Source organism: Myotis myotis, unplaced genomic scaffold, assembly GCF_014108235.1.
Source record: "Myotis myotis isolate mMyoMyo1 unplaced genomic scaffold, mMyoMyo1.p scaffold_m19_p_17, whole genome shotgun sequence".
In the NCBI taxonomy this organism is placed as follows: Eukaryota; Metazoa; Chordata; class Mammalia; order Chiroptera; family Vespertilionidae; genus Myotis; species Myotis myotis.
Window position 1 is genome coordinate 21,389,473 of NW_023416321.1, and position 14,975 is coordinate 21,404,447.

The window sequence follows — 14,975 nt, forward strand, 5'->3', positions numbered from 1 at the left end:
CTCGCACTGACCACCAGGGGGCAGATGCTCAACACAGGAGCTGCCCCCTGGTGGTCATTGTGCTCCCACAGCCAACCTCCCGTGGCTGGCCAACCTCCTATGGTCCCTACCCCCGGCCAGCTGGCCCCGATCGCCGGCCAGGCCGAGGGACCCCACCTGTGCACGAATTCATGCACTGGATCTCTAGTATACAATAAATGTCATAGTGAATTCAAGGTAATTATATTGGTAATCAGGAAACCTAGGTTCTAATTCAGGTCTGAGTACTAACCAGTTTTATATCTTAGTCTGTGTAGTGTCAGTTTCCTTAAGGGAATTAGTCTAGGTCAGTAACTAGTTAGTGGATTTAAAAAGTAAATTGTTACAGCCTGTTCCCTCCGTTATTCAGCCCTCTTCCTCTTTTTACTCCTTTTCTCATTCACTCCCAAGGTTTCTGGAGAGGGATTTGAAAATATACCATACAGCATTATAACTTGGGTTAGGACTCACTGGAGACATAAGGTTCTTTTCAGAGTTAATATTTTGTGATTTACATTCTAAGATGGAAGTCCTGCTACTGGCTGTGGGCTTAGAATTTTGTCTCCTTTACAGTTATTGTAGTATTCCTAACAAAAATCATTTTGATAAAACAATTATTATGCTAGGAACAGAAAGTTAACATTTTTACATTTTTGTACTCATAGATGATCCAGAATTATTGGAAGAGTCTGGCCAGGCAATGGAAGCAGAAAACATTGGGATTTCCAGATCCACAAGCCCAACCTTCAGCAAACAAACAAATAGAGTTAGCTGGTCTAGTTCTAATTCTTTGGGACAGTGTTTTTCTAGTAAAATTCTGACTACAGCACCTAAGTTTAGGTCATCAGAGGACTGTGCCTCTAGTTCTTCCACTTTCAAAACAGAAAAGGATTGTGAAACTGTCTTGCCACTCACTGATAAATTTGAGTCCTCATCTCTAAGAGTAAACACATCATTTGAACCATGCCCTCAGTCAGAAACTGTTATTCCATCAATAAAGATTGAGGCTGCTCTTTTTAAAAAAGATCATTCTGAACAGCTACCTTGCTGTAAAGAAGCTCTGGATCCAGACCTTGAATTATCTCTAGTGAGTGAAGAAGATAAACTTTCTACTTCAAATAGAGCTTTTGAAACAGAAGCAGAAGATGAATCTATCTATTTTACGCCTGAACTTTATGATCCTGTAGATACAAATGAAGAAAAAAATGAACTAGTTGAAACTGATAGAGACAATAGATTGGCCAATAATTCAAATTGTATTTTAGCTGAAGATCTTTTTGAAACTAGGACTACAAAAGAAGTAGATTCAGTCAGGAAAATGAAAGTTGAGGATTGCCCAGACACAAAGTTAAATAGACTCATGCATATTGAAGAAAGTAAAGTTGATGATATTGGTAATAATATAAAAACAACTCATATAAATGAATTGGAAGTGGGGAAAACTCATGAAATGGATATAAAGGACTTTAAACAGTCTCCTCCCCAAAATAAAGGTGTGTTCCCTGGTATTAGATAATAATACTTAACTGTATTATTGTACTTATATTAAACTCTTATTATAAATGATAACTTATACATTAGCAAAGTATAATTTTTTAAAATTTGAGATATATTTTTTACTTTAATTGCATTAGAGTTTTAAAAGTATAGTAAGTTCTGAAATATAAGTTTTACTATTCTTGAGTTTTGATAAAGAGATTCATTCAAAATATTTTCTTTCAACAGTCTTCCTTAGCTAAGTGCAATTCAAAATGAATCAGTCTAAAAGATAATAGTTGTCTAGGGCATTTTAAATTTTACATAAACATTTATATATTGTACTTTTCTTCATCCATTTGTTTTCATCCAATACATAAAAATTAACAACAGTGTAAATCATTAATGTTTTATTATAGATTTTGTCTCAAATTAGTCTGATATTTCTTTTAGAAATCAAAGTTTTCTTAAAATTTTTATTCCTGTATTAAACTGTCTAATAATTAAGAATTAAGGAAGAAAACTGCATGCATTTTAAATTGACATCTTGCATTTGTTTGTTTGATAAATTAAAATCAAGCATGTTTTAAGCAAACTTATGTAAAGTTATAAAATGCCAAATGAAGGACTCCGAATTTTCAATTCTGATTATCTAGCTTCATTATCATTGGGAGGAAAAGTGACATGTTTTAGCATAAAGGCTTTAATTTTGCAACTATTAAGATAAAAAACTTCATATGTAAATTTGATAAGTAAATGTAAACATGTAACTGTAGCTTAAAAATGTTCCCTTACAGCTCAGTAAGTCTTTCGGTAAGTTTTGACTAGGTTTTGTGAATGGAGCTATACTTCTTATCAAAAGTGGTTATAAAAGAAGCTCTCCTCTGACATCATTCCAAAATTACATTCACTGATCCTTTTCTAAGAAATATCTATTATTTTATGGACATTTAGGCTTTTTGTGAGTGATTTGAATTGAAATTTTACGAGCTGTTGAAGTTGTGGAAGTGGTTTATTATTTTCAAGTCAGAATTCCAAGCAATGAAGTTTATTTTACATTTATGTGGATGATAAATTATTACATATGCATGTGTTTACTTTTATTTTGATGGTATTTAGATTGAATACAGCTTAACTGTTTTATAGCATTGGATGCCATAACTCTTAAGCATAGTTCAAATTGATAATTTACCAGTTAAAGCATTCATCTAGAAATTGGGATGTACTATATCCCACCTCGTATCACATCTTTTTTTTAGTTGATCAATGAGTAACAAGTTACAAAGCATTAGATTAGAAGGTAATTTCTAAATTGTTTTCAAAGGGTATAACCATTTCTCCTCTCTGGTATATTTTTAAATTTGTCGGTAAGGGTAGCGGAGTAGTAGAAAGAATACCAGCTGGAGGAAGAAAAGAGATTTGGGCTCTATTCCTGGCTCTGCCACTAAATAGCTTAGTCACGTTGTCAATTACTGTGCCTTTTAGGGAATGTTTTAATTGTGAAATGCAGGATTTAGTACTATAAAATCATGTATATCTCAGCTTTAAAAATCTATAAAGGAATATGTTATTTTACTCTGAATTACTTTTCAATTACTTTTGTTCTAAAATGAGTAAAGTTAAGCAAACCATTTTATAGAATAGATGAAATGATACTAATCTACCTTTAAGGGACTAATTTTATGAATATGTACATAATAATTTGAGAAGCAAGATATTTATTTCAATAATTCTGTGCTTAAAACACCTTTAGAAAAATTGGTAAACTACATGAGAAAAACCAGGCACATTATATTTTATTCATATCTTAGTGTTATTATCCAAGTTGATCTCAAATACCATCTCCTTCCCCTAATATTTATTCCTTCCAAACTGTCTAAAACTAAAAGTTTCTCTTATTTGGAATGTATGTAGAGATGTGCCACAGCTTTTAGTAATTCCAAGAGGTGTTTCAAACATTTTGTATAATGTCAATTTTGAATCAGGTATATATTGTGTCCTTAGTTTATAATTTTCACTGAGTGGATATTGCAAAAGTACTAACCTATATAATACAGTAGGTTGTAGAACAGTTTCATTAGTGATTACATGCTTTTTAAAGACGTTTTAGAGAGTTGAATACATTAAAATATATAAAAGCATTTAAAAGAGTACCTGGCAGATGGCAAACTATCAGTTATTAGTTAGTAAATCAATCATATCTGGAGTGCATCCTTACTTTATATGAAACTTCCTAATGATGATGAAGATGATAGATAGATAGATAAATAAATAAATAGATAAAGCAACAATAAAGAATCATTGTATGTGATGGCCAGAGGGAAGAGGGGACAGGAGCTGGTGGAGGTGGGCAAGGGGTGGGAGAATGGGGATATCTGTAATACTGTCAATAATAAAAATAAAGTTAAAAAATAAAAAATAATAAAGAATTGTTATATGGTTAGAAGGAAAATTATTTGGTTTATTCTTTAGGACTTTTGAGATATTTAAGATAGAAATTGCTTATCAGGTAATTTGCTTTACCCATTTGATGCATATGAAGTAATTATCTAATACTGAATTTATTCAAGGGCTGAAAGTTTATAGAACATACAAGCCACGAACCAGGAAAACTACCAGTTGGAGAAAGGGCTTTATTCATGGAAGAAAGGTACAATGTAAAGAGTAGATAGTACCTGTCTTGACTATTGAAATTTAGATGAATCATTTAAAACTTGTAATAGCTATGTTGGAAATTAATGACAACTCTTACTCTGCTACTACTATGCATTTAATTATTACATGGTTTTAAATTTAGCACTGTTCCAAAGTTCACACAAGGCTTTGTTTTTAGTCTTCCTTATGATCTTTAAGACATTAATTTTTTTAAAAGGCTTTCCTATATTATTTTTCTGCAATAGACTATGTCATGTTATTTTCCTATGGTAAAACACATTCAAAATATTTAATTCTCTAGGATTGCTTATAAAATTTTACAAAATCAAAGTGCCTGATGTAAAATTACTTGAAAGACTGGTTATTGTACTCGTTTAATCTCAGTGATGTCATTTTTTTGGGTATATGATTACCTAAAAATTACTTTTGCTTGTGCCCTTTTTAATTTATTAATGAGCTAGACAAGATTTTACTTTAACCTTTATGAATTCTTGGTAGTTTTTAGTCTTTTGTAAACAGAAAGTTACTAATACTGAAAATTTTATTAGTAAAAAGTAAACTTAAGACTGTATCAGACAATGAATGTCTAAGGAAGCTAAAACCATAACATGAAGTATCTGCAGCTGTTAAACATACAATAGAGAACATCACTTTAGGGAACGGAAATTTAGACGGATGACCTAGGCTTATTAATTCTCTAGCCTTAAACGATTTTCATGCCTACCAAAAAAAAAAAAAAAAAGAATTTTGTTTCTTAAGCTTTCACTTGATAGAACGAACCATTAGCTGCCTGGCTTCCTGTACTCTACAATGGAGCCTTGTTATAATATCCAAGGGATCTGAGCCAGTGGATCACCTTATTGGTGAAACCTCCTAAGAATGAAGTGCTTTCAGTAACTAAACTCTTGGACTAGGTCCAAAACAGCCCATCTTATACCAAATTCCACTCTATAATGAACGAGCTTCAATGTATTAGAAAGAAAACAAAAGCTGTATGAAACTTACTATTCCCAGAAATTAACCTTTGAAAACCCAAGCATAAATACTGATTAAAAGGAATATTTATTAACAAGGCATAGTCATGTAGATATCTTACTATTCTTCATAATTGATTTGTATTTTTTTAAATCTTGGTCTTTTCTAAGCAGTTTCTATGATTTTGAAGCTCATGCTTTTCCCCAAAATTTCATCATTTCACATTAAATTATTTTACATCAGTATTTACAAAGCTCAATATTAAAATGTTTCATTTGGCCTCTTGCTATTATAAAATATGAGTTTATATAATTGGAGTATCATTTATGCAAACTAAGTTAGATGCCATCATTTATATATGATTCATAGTAGTTGAAAAGATTTAAGGATATTAAATACTGATAGTTATTATTTTGTATCAAGTATTACCTAGGTATATTTTCTCTTTTATTTTCAAACTGCCTTATGGTATTCATACTTTAATATTAACTATTCTTTCAACCATTGATCTCTCTTATGTGTTGTAAAAGGACACAAGTAACCTGCCTTGCCAGTCAGGACTTTATTGTATTATTTGTGGAACTGAACTATTACCTAAAGCAGAAGGAGGTAGGAAATATAAAAAATTACTTTGTGTCATCCTTAGTATAGGTTCACCTAAATTGCAATAAAGTAGATTGGTGTATTAATATTTTCATATTTTAGTCTTTAAAGTTGATTGTTAATATACATTGACTTTATTATCATTAGACTTGGAAACGTTCCAGTTCCAGCTGCTGACTTACTTTGATCAAGCTACTTAACTTTTTGGAATTTGTTTTCTCATTTTAAAATGGAGATAAATAATTTCATAAGAAATAAATTAAACTTTATGAATACCAATGCAGTAGAGTACATTAAAACTTTTTTAAACATCAGGCAAAGAGAAAGATAACAGAATTGGGGGTCAAAGGAATGAGTGTGAGCTTTGGCCCTACTATTTACAGAGTGGCCTTGGTCATAGTATTTTACTTTATTGAGCTTTGGGTTTATTTTCTAGTGGGGAAAGGTGAGCACTACCTACCTAAGACAATTATTGTGAGGATTAAATGAGATGATATACAATATGTGAAAGTGCTCTATAAATTCTGGAGTACTGTGCAAATGTTAGTTGTTAGGAAACTAAAACAGTAATCTACAGTAATTGTTATCTCAGCATTGCACATTCAAATTTGGCTGAAAAACACTTAGGGCTTCTTCGGGAAAAAAGTTCTATGTAGTTATTCTTTTACTAGCAAGACTTAAGTATTGCGAAGACTTATTTTCTGTTGTGTTTTTTTTTTTACATTTCATTTTAGTATCTTAAAATATATATACATTGAAAACACACACACACACACACACACACACAAAGTTACCAAAGGAACACTGAAATCCATTGAGAACATTCTATGTAAAATCCATAGGGCAGATCAGGGATTTTTTTTTGGAGGAGGGGGGTATCTTTGCTGTTTACTCTTATACTCCCAACACTATATTAACTGACTATGACTAAATAAATTGAATAGAGCATTCTATAAATGTATTTACTTTGTCATGACTTTGTCATGATACTTGGCTCTCATAAATACCTTTTTCATTTGACCAGTTTCTAGACTCTAGTGACCTTTCTCTTTCCAAAAGGAAAGGAGAGACAGAAAGAGAGAAACATAGATGTGAGAGAAACACAATCTGTTTTGTCCTGTATGTGCCTTGACTGGGTGGGGATGGAACCTGCAACCTTTTGGTGTTTGGGTTGATTCGCCAACCAACAGCACACGTCCAGGGCAATTTTCTTTAAGTTTTTACGGAAAAAAACCAAAACAAAAACTTAAAAATATATTCTTGATGGAATTCAGGATATGCCGTTTGTTCCTGGTGTTCCCATCTTCTGATCTCTTAGCCTCTCTACTCTGGATTCTTTACTTATAAAGCAAGCAAAGCAAAGCAAGAACATAGCAGATACATCTATGGTGCTTTGGAGTGTGCCATGTAGTGTATTATAGAGCTTTCAAAGTCAACAATACAGGTGGTATTCTTATTTTATAAATGAGGAAAAGGGAACGTTATAATGAGAGCTCAAGCAAGGTCATGGAACTCTTTCCACCATTTTGATGTATTTTTGTACTTTTATATTTATTTTAGTTTACCTTTGCCAGAATCTCTTTATGAAAGGCATAGTCTTAGAATTCTGAAAGCAAGCCTCATTCTCTTATTTTTTTCCCAAAGGAGTACTTTCCAGAATCATAGTATCTAGATATATATAAAAGCCTAAGCGACCTTTATGACCAAATGACCAGAACGACCGGTCAACCAGTCGCTATGATGCACACTGACCACCAGGGGGCAGACGCTCAGTGCAGGAGCTTCCCCCTGGTGGTCAGTCTTCTCCCACAGGGGGAGCACTGGTCAGCCAGAAGCTGGGCTCACGGCTGGTGAGTGCAGCTGTAGTGGCAGGAGCTTCTCCGGACTCCGCGGCAGCGTTACCCAGCAGTGGCAGCAAGCACGGTGGGCCAGGATGAGTGTGAGTGGCTTGGTGCCAGCTTATGCTCCTCCCTGGCCGCCTGCCGCTTAGTGCACTGCTACATTCCCTGAGGGGTCCCGGATTGCAAGAGGGCGCAGGCCAGGCTGAGGGCCCCACCCCCACCCCCACGTGCGTTAATCTGTGCACCAGGCCTCTAGTTTTTATATTAAACAAAAATATATTAACATTTATTGAGGAATATAAACTCAACAATCCTAGAGCATAGTATACAGATCAAGGTCATTGATGGCAACACACCACACTTTGTTTTTAATGTAATTTAGTTCATATTAAATTGATTTCTTAAGGCATTCTTAGAGAAAAGTACAATTTTAGATAACCAAGAAATTAACACATTAAGATACTAATTAAAAAGCCACTCAATTATATTCTTTGTAACTGCATCCAACTAGAGTTTATTATGAGAAGTGGTATCTGTTGGTGATACTAGGTTTTAATGACAATACATTTACTTGTTTTATTGTTTCCACTATGTGTAATAATTCTCCATTGAGTTGTCTTCTGATTGACAAACATACCTACACAAATTAATTTTAATAAATTACAGCAACCAGCAGTATATTTCTAGAAAATTAATATAATTACTAGTATGATTTACTTTCCTTAAACCTCTTTCACCTTATTTCTTATAGGAGTTTTAAAAAAAGTTTTTTCCAAGAATGCTATGCTGATAAAAATCCAAAGAATCTTCCTAAATGTTAAATTAAGTTGCACAGAATCCCTTTGCCATTGCTTAACTGAGTCCGAGTACAGTTCAGAAGAAGAAAATTCATTTTATGTCACCGGGGACAGTGCTGCCCTTAACCATTTAAAAACCACATTAGTGGTTTATCAGACTTCAGTAAAGAATGAAGGTAAACTTATTTAATAGCTATATTGCTTTTTTGTCACTTTCTAAACCCCTTAAACGTAAATAAGGGACCTTTTTATTTTCGTGTGAATTCTCAAATGAAAAGCAGTTTTAAAAATTGCTCTTTAAAATATGTTCCACTGACTTAAGAATTGCAAAGGAAGAAAAATAAAACAGAATCTCAAATTTTGTTCAAAACAAAGAAATGTATAAATAAGAAAAGTCACATCAGGACAGATGAGGCATTCATCTATCTGTGTCTGATACTGACTCCAAAAAAGAAAAACCACAAATCCAGGTCCCACGCATGCTTTGGCAGGCTTGACCTGGGTAAAGGATGGGTAGTAACTCATGGGAGCAACCTCCAGGATAGAAGCAACTGGGCTCTACCAGCTGTTCCTAAAAAACAGTGGGCTAGATGCTTAGAGACAAACCAATGACCCGTAAACACAAGTGTTTTTACCTTTGCATAAATATGTCTCAGGTTGCCTACTGTCCTTGTGCAATTTCCCAGCTACTTTCAAGTCTGCTCATCATGTTCATTTTTATTCTACCAATACCTGTTTCCAATGTTGGGTAGAAAGGACTAGGCCAAACACTACTATTCTTTATCTCAGCCCTACACTCACCTAGAAATAAGTTTGTCTACTCTTCCTAGAAGCAGTAGGGACAAGGCGAAGCATATTACTTCTGTTCCAAAATGCTGACTTCAGATAACCCAGACACCCTATCATTTACCATTTTCAACATCAGTGGATTCATCTAAAACCTTTTCTTCCCATTTAAAATCCGAGAGCGACAAGCTCTATGATAATATACATTCATTCAATACTAAATATAAAAGACCCTTAAAAATAAAACTTGGGATTTCTTTTTGTTGCTACCACCTCAAAGGTGGACCATTCAGGACAAGTCTGAATGTTTACTTTGGTTACAAATGTCTGCAGAAACATATGGTCAGATCATATGTTTCTAATAATGTTCACGTCAGTACTTTGCAGCTTTGACCAATTTCAATATTTTCTCTGGAATTGGAAATTCTTTCTTGTGGGAATGTACTCATTTATCAAAAAATGAATATGTGGTTGTTAAAATTTCTTGGCTTAGTGCAGTGTGGAAGATTGTAAGATAGTTTTGAGAATTACAACTTTGTATAGATTCATAGTCCTCTTTTACACAAATTCTTCCCATTTCAACTGCATACACTTAAGCTTGAAGTGAAAAGCTATGTTGTTAATTTCTTTTCTGTGCTGCCTCCAACATCTCATTCTGAGTTTCCACTCCTTTTTTTAGTGACTTCCAGGCACAAATAAAATTCAGTCACAAGAGAGGTTGGGGAGTGCAGTGTTTAAGAGAGGTTCTCTCTTGGTCTCTTGTCTCTTCTCTGCCATAACTGTACACCTTTGTTGTGTAGTACCATTAATTCCTACAGAAGGTAGCAAGTGCTCATTCAACACCTGGAACTCTCATTTCCTCCATGAAAACTTGGGAGTTTTATTCACTTTTTACCAAAGGCAGTCCACACACAAAGAAGATTGTCCTTGCATATTTGAAATTTGTTCGGTGGATTGTTCAACTAAAGAATATGGAGAAACTTTTTGTCCTGAAACCAAATATATAATAGTGATATCTATTATTGTTATGAATGTACTGTAAAAGGAATGCTACTCCTGCAGATGTATTACCATGTGAAAGCTTGAGCAAAATTACTTTGCTATTTTAATTGTGGGAAATTAAATTCTCATAGACTTGTATGATAAACAAATTTCTGTTTTAAACTTACTGGTGTTAAATTTATGAAAAGTCCCATTTCACAATTAATGTAGAACAATTTTATGATTGTAGAATATGGAGATTTATAGGGTTCTCAACTATACATAGTTTTATTCGAAAACAAAGAATTACATTTTTCTCTTGAAAACAATTTTGATTCTGAGGAAGGCACCAAGCCAAAGGGACTGAAGCATGAGTTTTGGATTTGGACATTTTAAATCCCAGCCTATTGCTTTCTGACTTTAATTTATACTCCCTGAAACTGTTTTCTCACCCATAAAATGAGGACAATAATAATTACCTCATAGCGTTGCTGTGAAAATAAAATAATGAATTTATATAATAGGCATTAATAAATATAAGCTATTACTCTTTTTTCAACTTATTTTCTGTACTCTTCTATGTTAGACTAAAGATTGTAAAAGTTAAATATGTTATAGTAATGGTTTTCAAAAATATTACCCAATCTTAACATCCACTCCACTTTCTGTTAGACCTTTATAAGTGAAATTGAGATGTTGAATCTGGTAGTTCAGGGTTTATGAAAGGCCTTTTTTAATTTTTTGTAGGCATGGAGACAGGTTTATCTTTAAATGCCATCTGGAATACGAAAGAATGTTCTTTAACCAGCTACTTACAGTGTAGAAATTGTATCAACCAGTCTCTACTCCCATGTCCTTTAGTTGGTGCTGAAATAAGTGACCCTAGAAATATTGCTGAATCAAGGGTAAGTTTATATATGTTTGTTTTTGAAACTTAATTTGAAGCTTGCTTATGCATAACTATACCTATGTTATGATGAAGATACATGAAGTATTGCTATGCTGCACATAAATATATTAATAAGGCCCATTCTCTTTTTTAATAAAAAATATAAAGTATGATATACTATTAAAGATGAACTATTCCTAGATGTAGTGCTTTAGTAAATTGGACATTAAAGCCAAAGTAAAAAACCACTTGGTGTGGCTGCATAGCAAAATTAGATACATTAAGTTTCCACATTACAGTGAAATTATACTTTAGAAACTTGCACTATTATTTTGTCTTACCTCTTTGTGTGTTTTTTAATCTGCTCATTTAAGCCTAATCAGGATTAAATATACATTGGAGACATGACCCAAAGATTAGCCTTGTAAAATAAGGATCGGATTTCCACTCAATGTAAACTGCTAGTGCATATCCCTCAACCTAGTAGGTTCAAAGTTATCCTAATGATGTAAACAATTAGGTTATAAATACAATTCCACCAGAGTATGGAAGTGCTTTCAGCAAATATGTTCTATGAATAAGACTAGGTATGTTCTTAAAGAACTATGAGTTACTTTACTTTAAAAAACATCAAATCCCAGGTAAATAAATGTATGTAGTAAGATTTTTAAAAATGTTTTCTTAGTGTAATATAATGTGGCAGGTAAGAATGTAAACTCTACAGTGAGACCAATTGGATATCAAATTCTACTTCTGCCACTTTATTAGCTCCATAACCTAGAGCAAGTTACTTTTCTGTGCTTTAGTTTCCTTCTGTGCAAAACTGGGGAGGTAATAATACCTAACCAGTAGGGTTGTTATAAGGATTAAATGAGTTAATTCCTATAAACTACATAAAATAGTGCCTGGCATGATGCAAGAGCTCATGCAACAATCATATTGATAATAATGCTTTATTATTATTATTGATACTACTTTAAAAGTCTTTAGTTTTTAAAAAGTACAGGATCATTCTTTATCTCAACATTAAATAACGTAAATAGAGGTTAGAACATTTCTCTCTTTTAGTATTTAAAAAGTGATGATGGCTAGGCACATGAACAATTTAAACTATAATATTCCTGTTTGAGCATCATGAAATAATATCATAGTCCCTTAGCAACAAGAACTGCTCTACCGTTGTGGATTTTATAAGGTGAGTTTCAATACACATTCAGAGGAAATGCCATTTATAAGCATACAGTTAATTGAAGGCTCACAGGAAGAGTACTGTTCCTTTGTGGGCTGGCGAATTATGTCTTACAATGAATACTTCTCTTTGGGGAAAAAATAGAGCTTGTCTTTCTTCCAAGAAAGGTAAAATTGGCAGTATGGGAACATTGAAAAGCTCTGGCAGGGTTATATATTTTATTTTTTTAAAATTTACTCTTCCCAGTTGGAAATGTAATAAAAATTTTGTAACAAGATTTTGTTCCATTGTCTTGCCTGATAAGAAATTTAGACAGGAGGATAAGAATAACCTTATTTTGGCTGGGACAGCTGGGAATTAGCTTTCAAATACAACTTTCTCCTTTATAGTTATGCCCATGTCCTATCCATCCATATCACACACTCTTACATTTGTTAGGAAATTGTTAGCTGAACATAAGCATCACCTAATTTACTGAGAGATAACTTACTTTTTCTTCTCTTTTTTCAATTGTACCTAACAGTAGCACACCAAAATTCAGATATTACTTTTTACTTGTTTAATATAGTGATCCTTTTGAAATAGTGGATTTATTTGGAAATCTAAAATTGATCTGACTGTACATGCAAATTTACTTTGAAAGTGAAGGATTAGTTCTGTTTCTGGCATTATGAAGGTGGTTTTTATAGCTATTGGTAGCAATCTTATTGATGAAAATAAGGTGTGCTTTAGAGATGTTAATGTTTTCATGCCAAATACATCATATGTAACTTAATTGCTTGTGAAAGATACATTTTTTCATATTTTATAACCACATAGAGTGAACAAACTACATTTTCTCTGATTTATAGTTCTTTTTTATTTTTCTATTTTATTGATTTTTTACAGAGAGGAAAGGAGAGAGATAGAGAGTCAGAAACATCGATCAGCTGCCTCCTGCACATCTCCTACTGGGGATATGCCCGCAACCCAGGTACATGCCCTTGACCGGAATCGAACCTGGGACCTTTCAGTCCGCAAGCTGACGCTCTATCCACTGAGCCAAACCGGTTTCGGCTGATTTATAGTTCTTAACATATTCCCTTTTCCTTTTATAGTATCTTTAAGCACACCTATTAAATATTAGTTTTTTAAAATTTTCTATAAATTTATTTTTCTTGTCTTATTTCTCTCATTTATGCCTATTTATAACCCTTCTCCCTGTTTTGCTACTTACTACTTATACCAAATTAGGGTTTGCTTATTAGTGTTCCCTAAATGACTCCATCAATATAACTTACATTAATTACATTACTCCCTAAAAATATTTTGTGTTTTGTGGAAACCCAAAATATGGAAAACATTTGCATTCTATTTGGCAACTATTAAAAGAGAACATTGTGTCGATCCAAAACAAATCTTCCTCAATTAAGACAGCACTTCTGCCTAAGAACTAAACATGCCCTGGGATCATTATGTCACTTCCATAATTATATATATATAAAAGGCTAAGCAACCACCCGACCGGTGGATAGGTATGAGGCACACTGACACTCAACACAGGAGCTGCTGAGCTGTGGTGACTTGGCAGCAGCGGTTCTCTGGTGACGCACCAGAGAGGAGGGAGCCTGATTCCTCACTGGGTTGCATAATTCCACCTTCGACTGGTGGGTTATGTTGTTGATGGGGCATTGTCGCCCCGAATCTGGTTTACTGCACACTTGTGTTTGCATTCCGCACTCTGGGGCTCCTCGGGGGGGGTGGGGTGTCGGAGAGCCAGTTTCGGCCCAGTCCCCGCAGGCCAGGCCAAGGGACCCCACCTGCCGGAGGGACCCCACTCACTCCACAGACACCCTTTGAGCGGCAGCGCCACCCCAGGTGTGGCTGGCTGGGGAAGGACCATAGGAGGTTGGCTCCATGGAGTGTCTGGCCCAGCCCATCCCACCCAGTCCTACCCCACTGGCCACCTTCTAATTAATTTTCTTTCAATGAGTCTGTGCACTGGGTCACTAATACTGTACATGATGAAGGATGAACTAAAAATCTCATATTGCATCCTAAGGTCGACAAGAGTAATGATTCAATAGAGAACTGGTAAAAACTTGCTTTCTTTCACATCTCTCATTTAAAAATGCTTTTTTTAGCTCGGCCAGGTGGCTCAGTTGGTGCTAGCGTCATCCCCTGTACCAAAAAGTTTTGGATTCTATTCCCTGTCAGGGCACATACCTAGGTTGTGAGTTCAATCCCTGATCAGGGCAAGTGTGGGAGGCAACTGATTGATGTTTCTCTTCCTCTCTCTCTAAAATCAATAGTAGTAATAATAATAATAACCCTATACAATAAAAGCCCAGCGACCGAATGGTGGAAGGACCAGAACAACCAGTCAACCAGTTGCTATGATGTGCACTGATTACCAGGGGGCAGACGCTCAATTCAGGAGCTGCCCCCTAGTGGTCAGTGTGCTATCACAATGGGAGCGCCGCTTGGCTGATGGGGATGAGCGGCTGCTCCGGCTGGGAACCCTGGGCCAATGGGCAGGAACCTGGTCTGCGATCATCGCCTCCTCACCCTGGGCTCCTCCTCCTTCCTGCCGCCTCCTCCGGATGCCCGCAGGCTGTGCAGCGCTGCTGCCAGGCTCACAGAGCTGACCCTGGAGCCTAGGAGGCAGGTTCGTGGCCACCGCGGTACTGAGGCCTACTCTGTTGCCTCTCAGTGCTGTTGTCCATGGGCCCGGCCCCAACTGGGTCCCCTGGAGAGGTGAGTGCTCCAGCTCTGCGGAAGATGAC

At 35.0% G+C, this 14,975-nt stretch overlaps 1 protein-coding gene across 14 annotated transcripts in view; it reads left to right on the forward strand.

Annotated features, from left to right (window-relative positions):
• Nucleotides 1-14,231, forward strand: part of BRIP1 (BRCA1 interacting protein C-terminal helicase 1) — a 131,154-nt gene extending 116,923 nt beyond the window's left edge. For 5 of the 14 annotated variants that reach the window (XM_036340210.1, XM_036340212.1, XM_036340213.1 and 2 more), the window contains 5 exons: nt 684-1,511; nt 4,065-4,144; nt 5,655-5,733; nt 8,320-8,541; nt 10,880-11,085. In XM_036340210.1, coding sequence (XP_036196103.1) covers nt 684-1,511; nt 4,065-4,144; nt 5,655-5,733; nt 8,320-8,541; nt 10,880-11,070 — 1,400 coding nt within the window. In that variant the 3' untranslated portion in view covers nt 11,071-11,085. Of the gene's footprint in view, nt 1-683; nt 1,550-4,064; nt 4,145-5,654; nt 5,734-8,319; nt 8,542-10,879; nt 11,086-14,219 lie in introns of those variants that run through there. The other 9 variants (XM_036340219.1, XM_036340225.1, XM_036340221.1 and 6 more) reach the window with 8 other exon arrangements.
• The last annotated feature ends 744 nt before the right edge of the window (nt 14,232-14,975 follow it).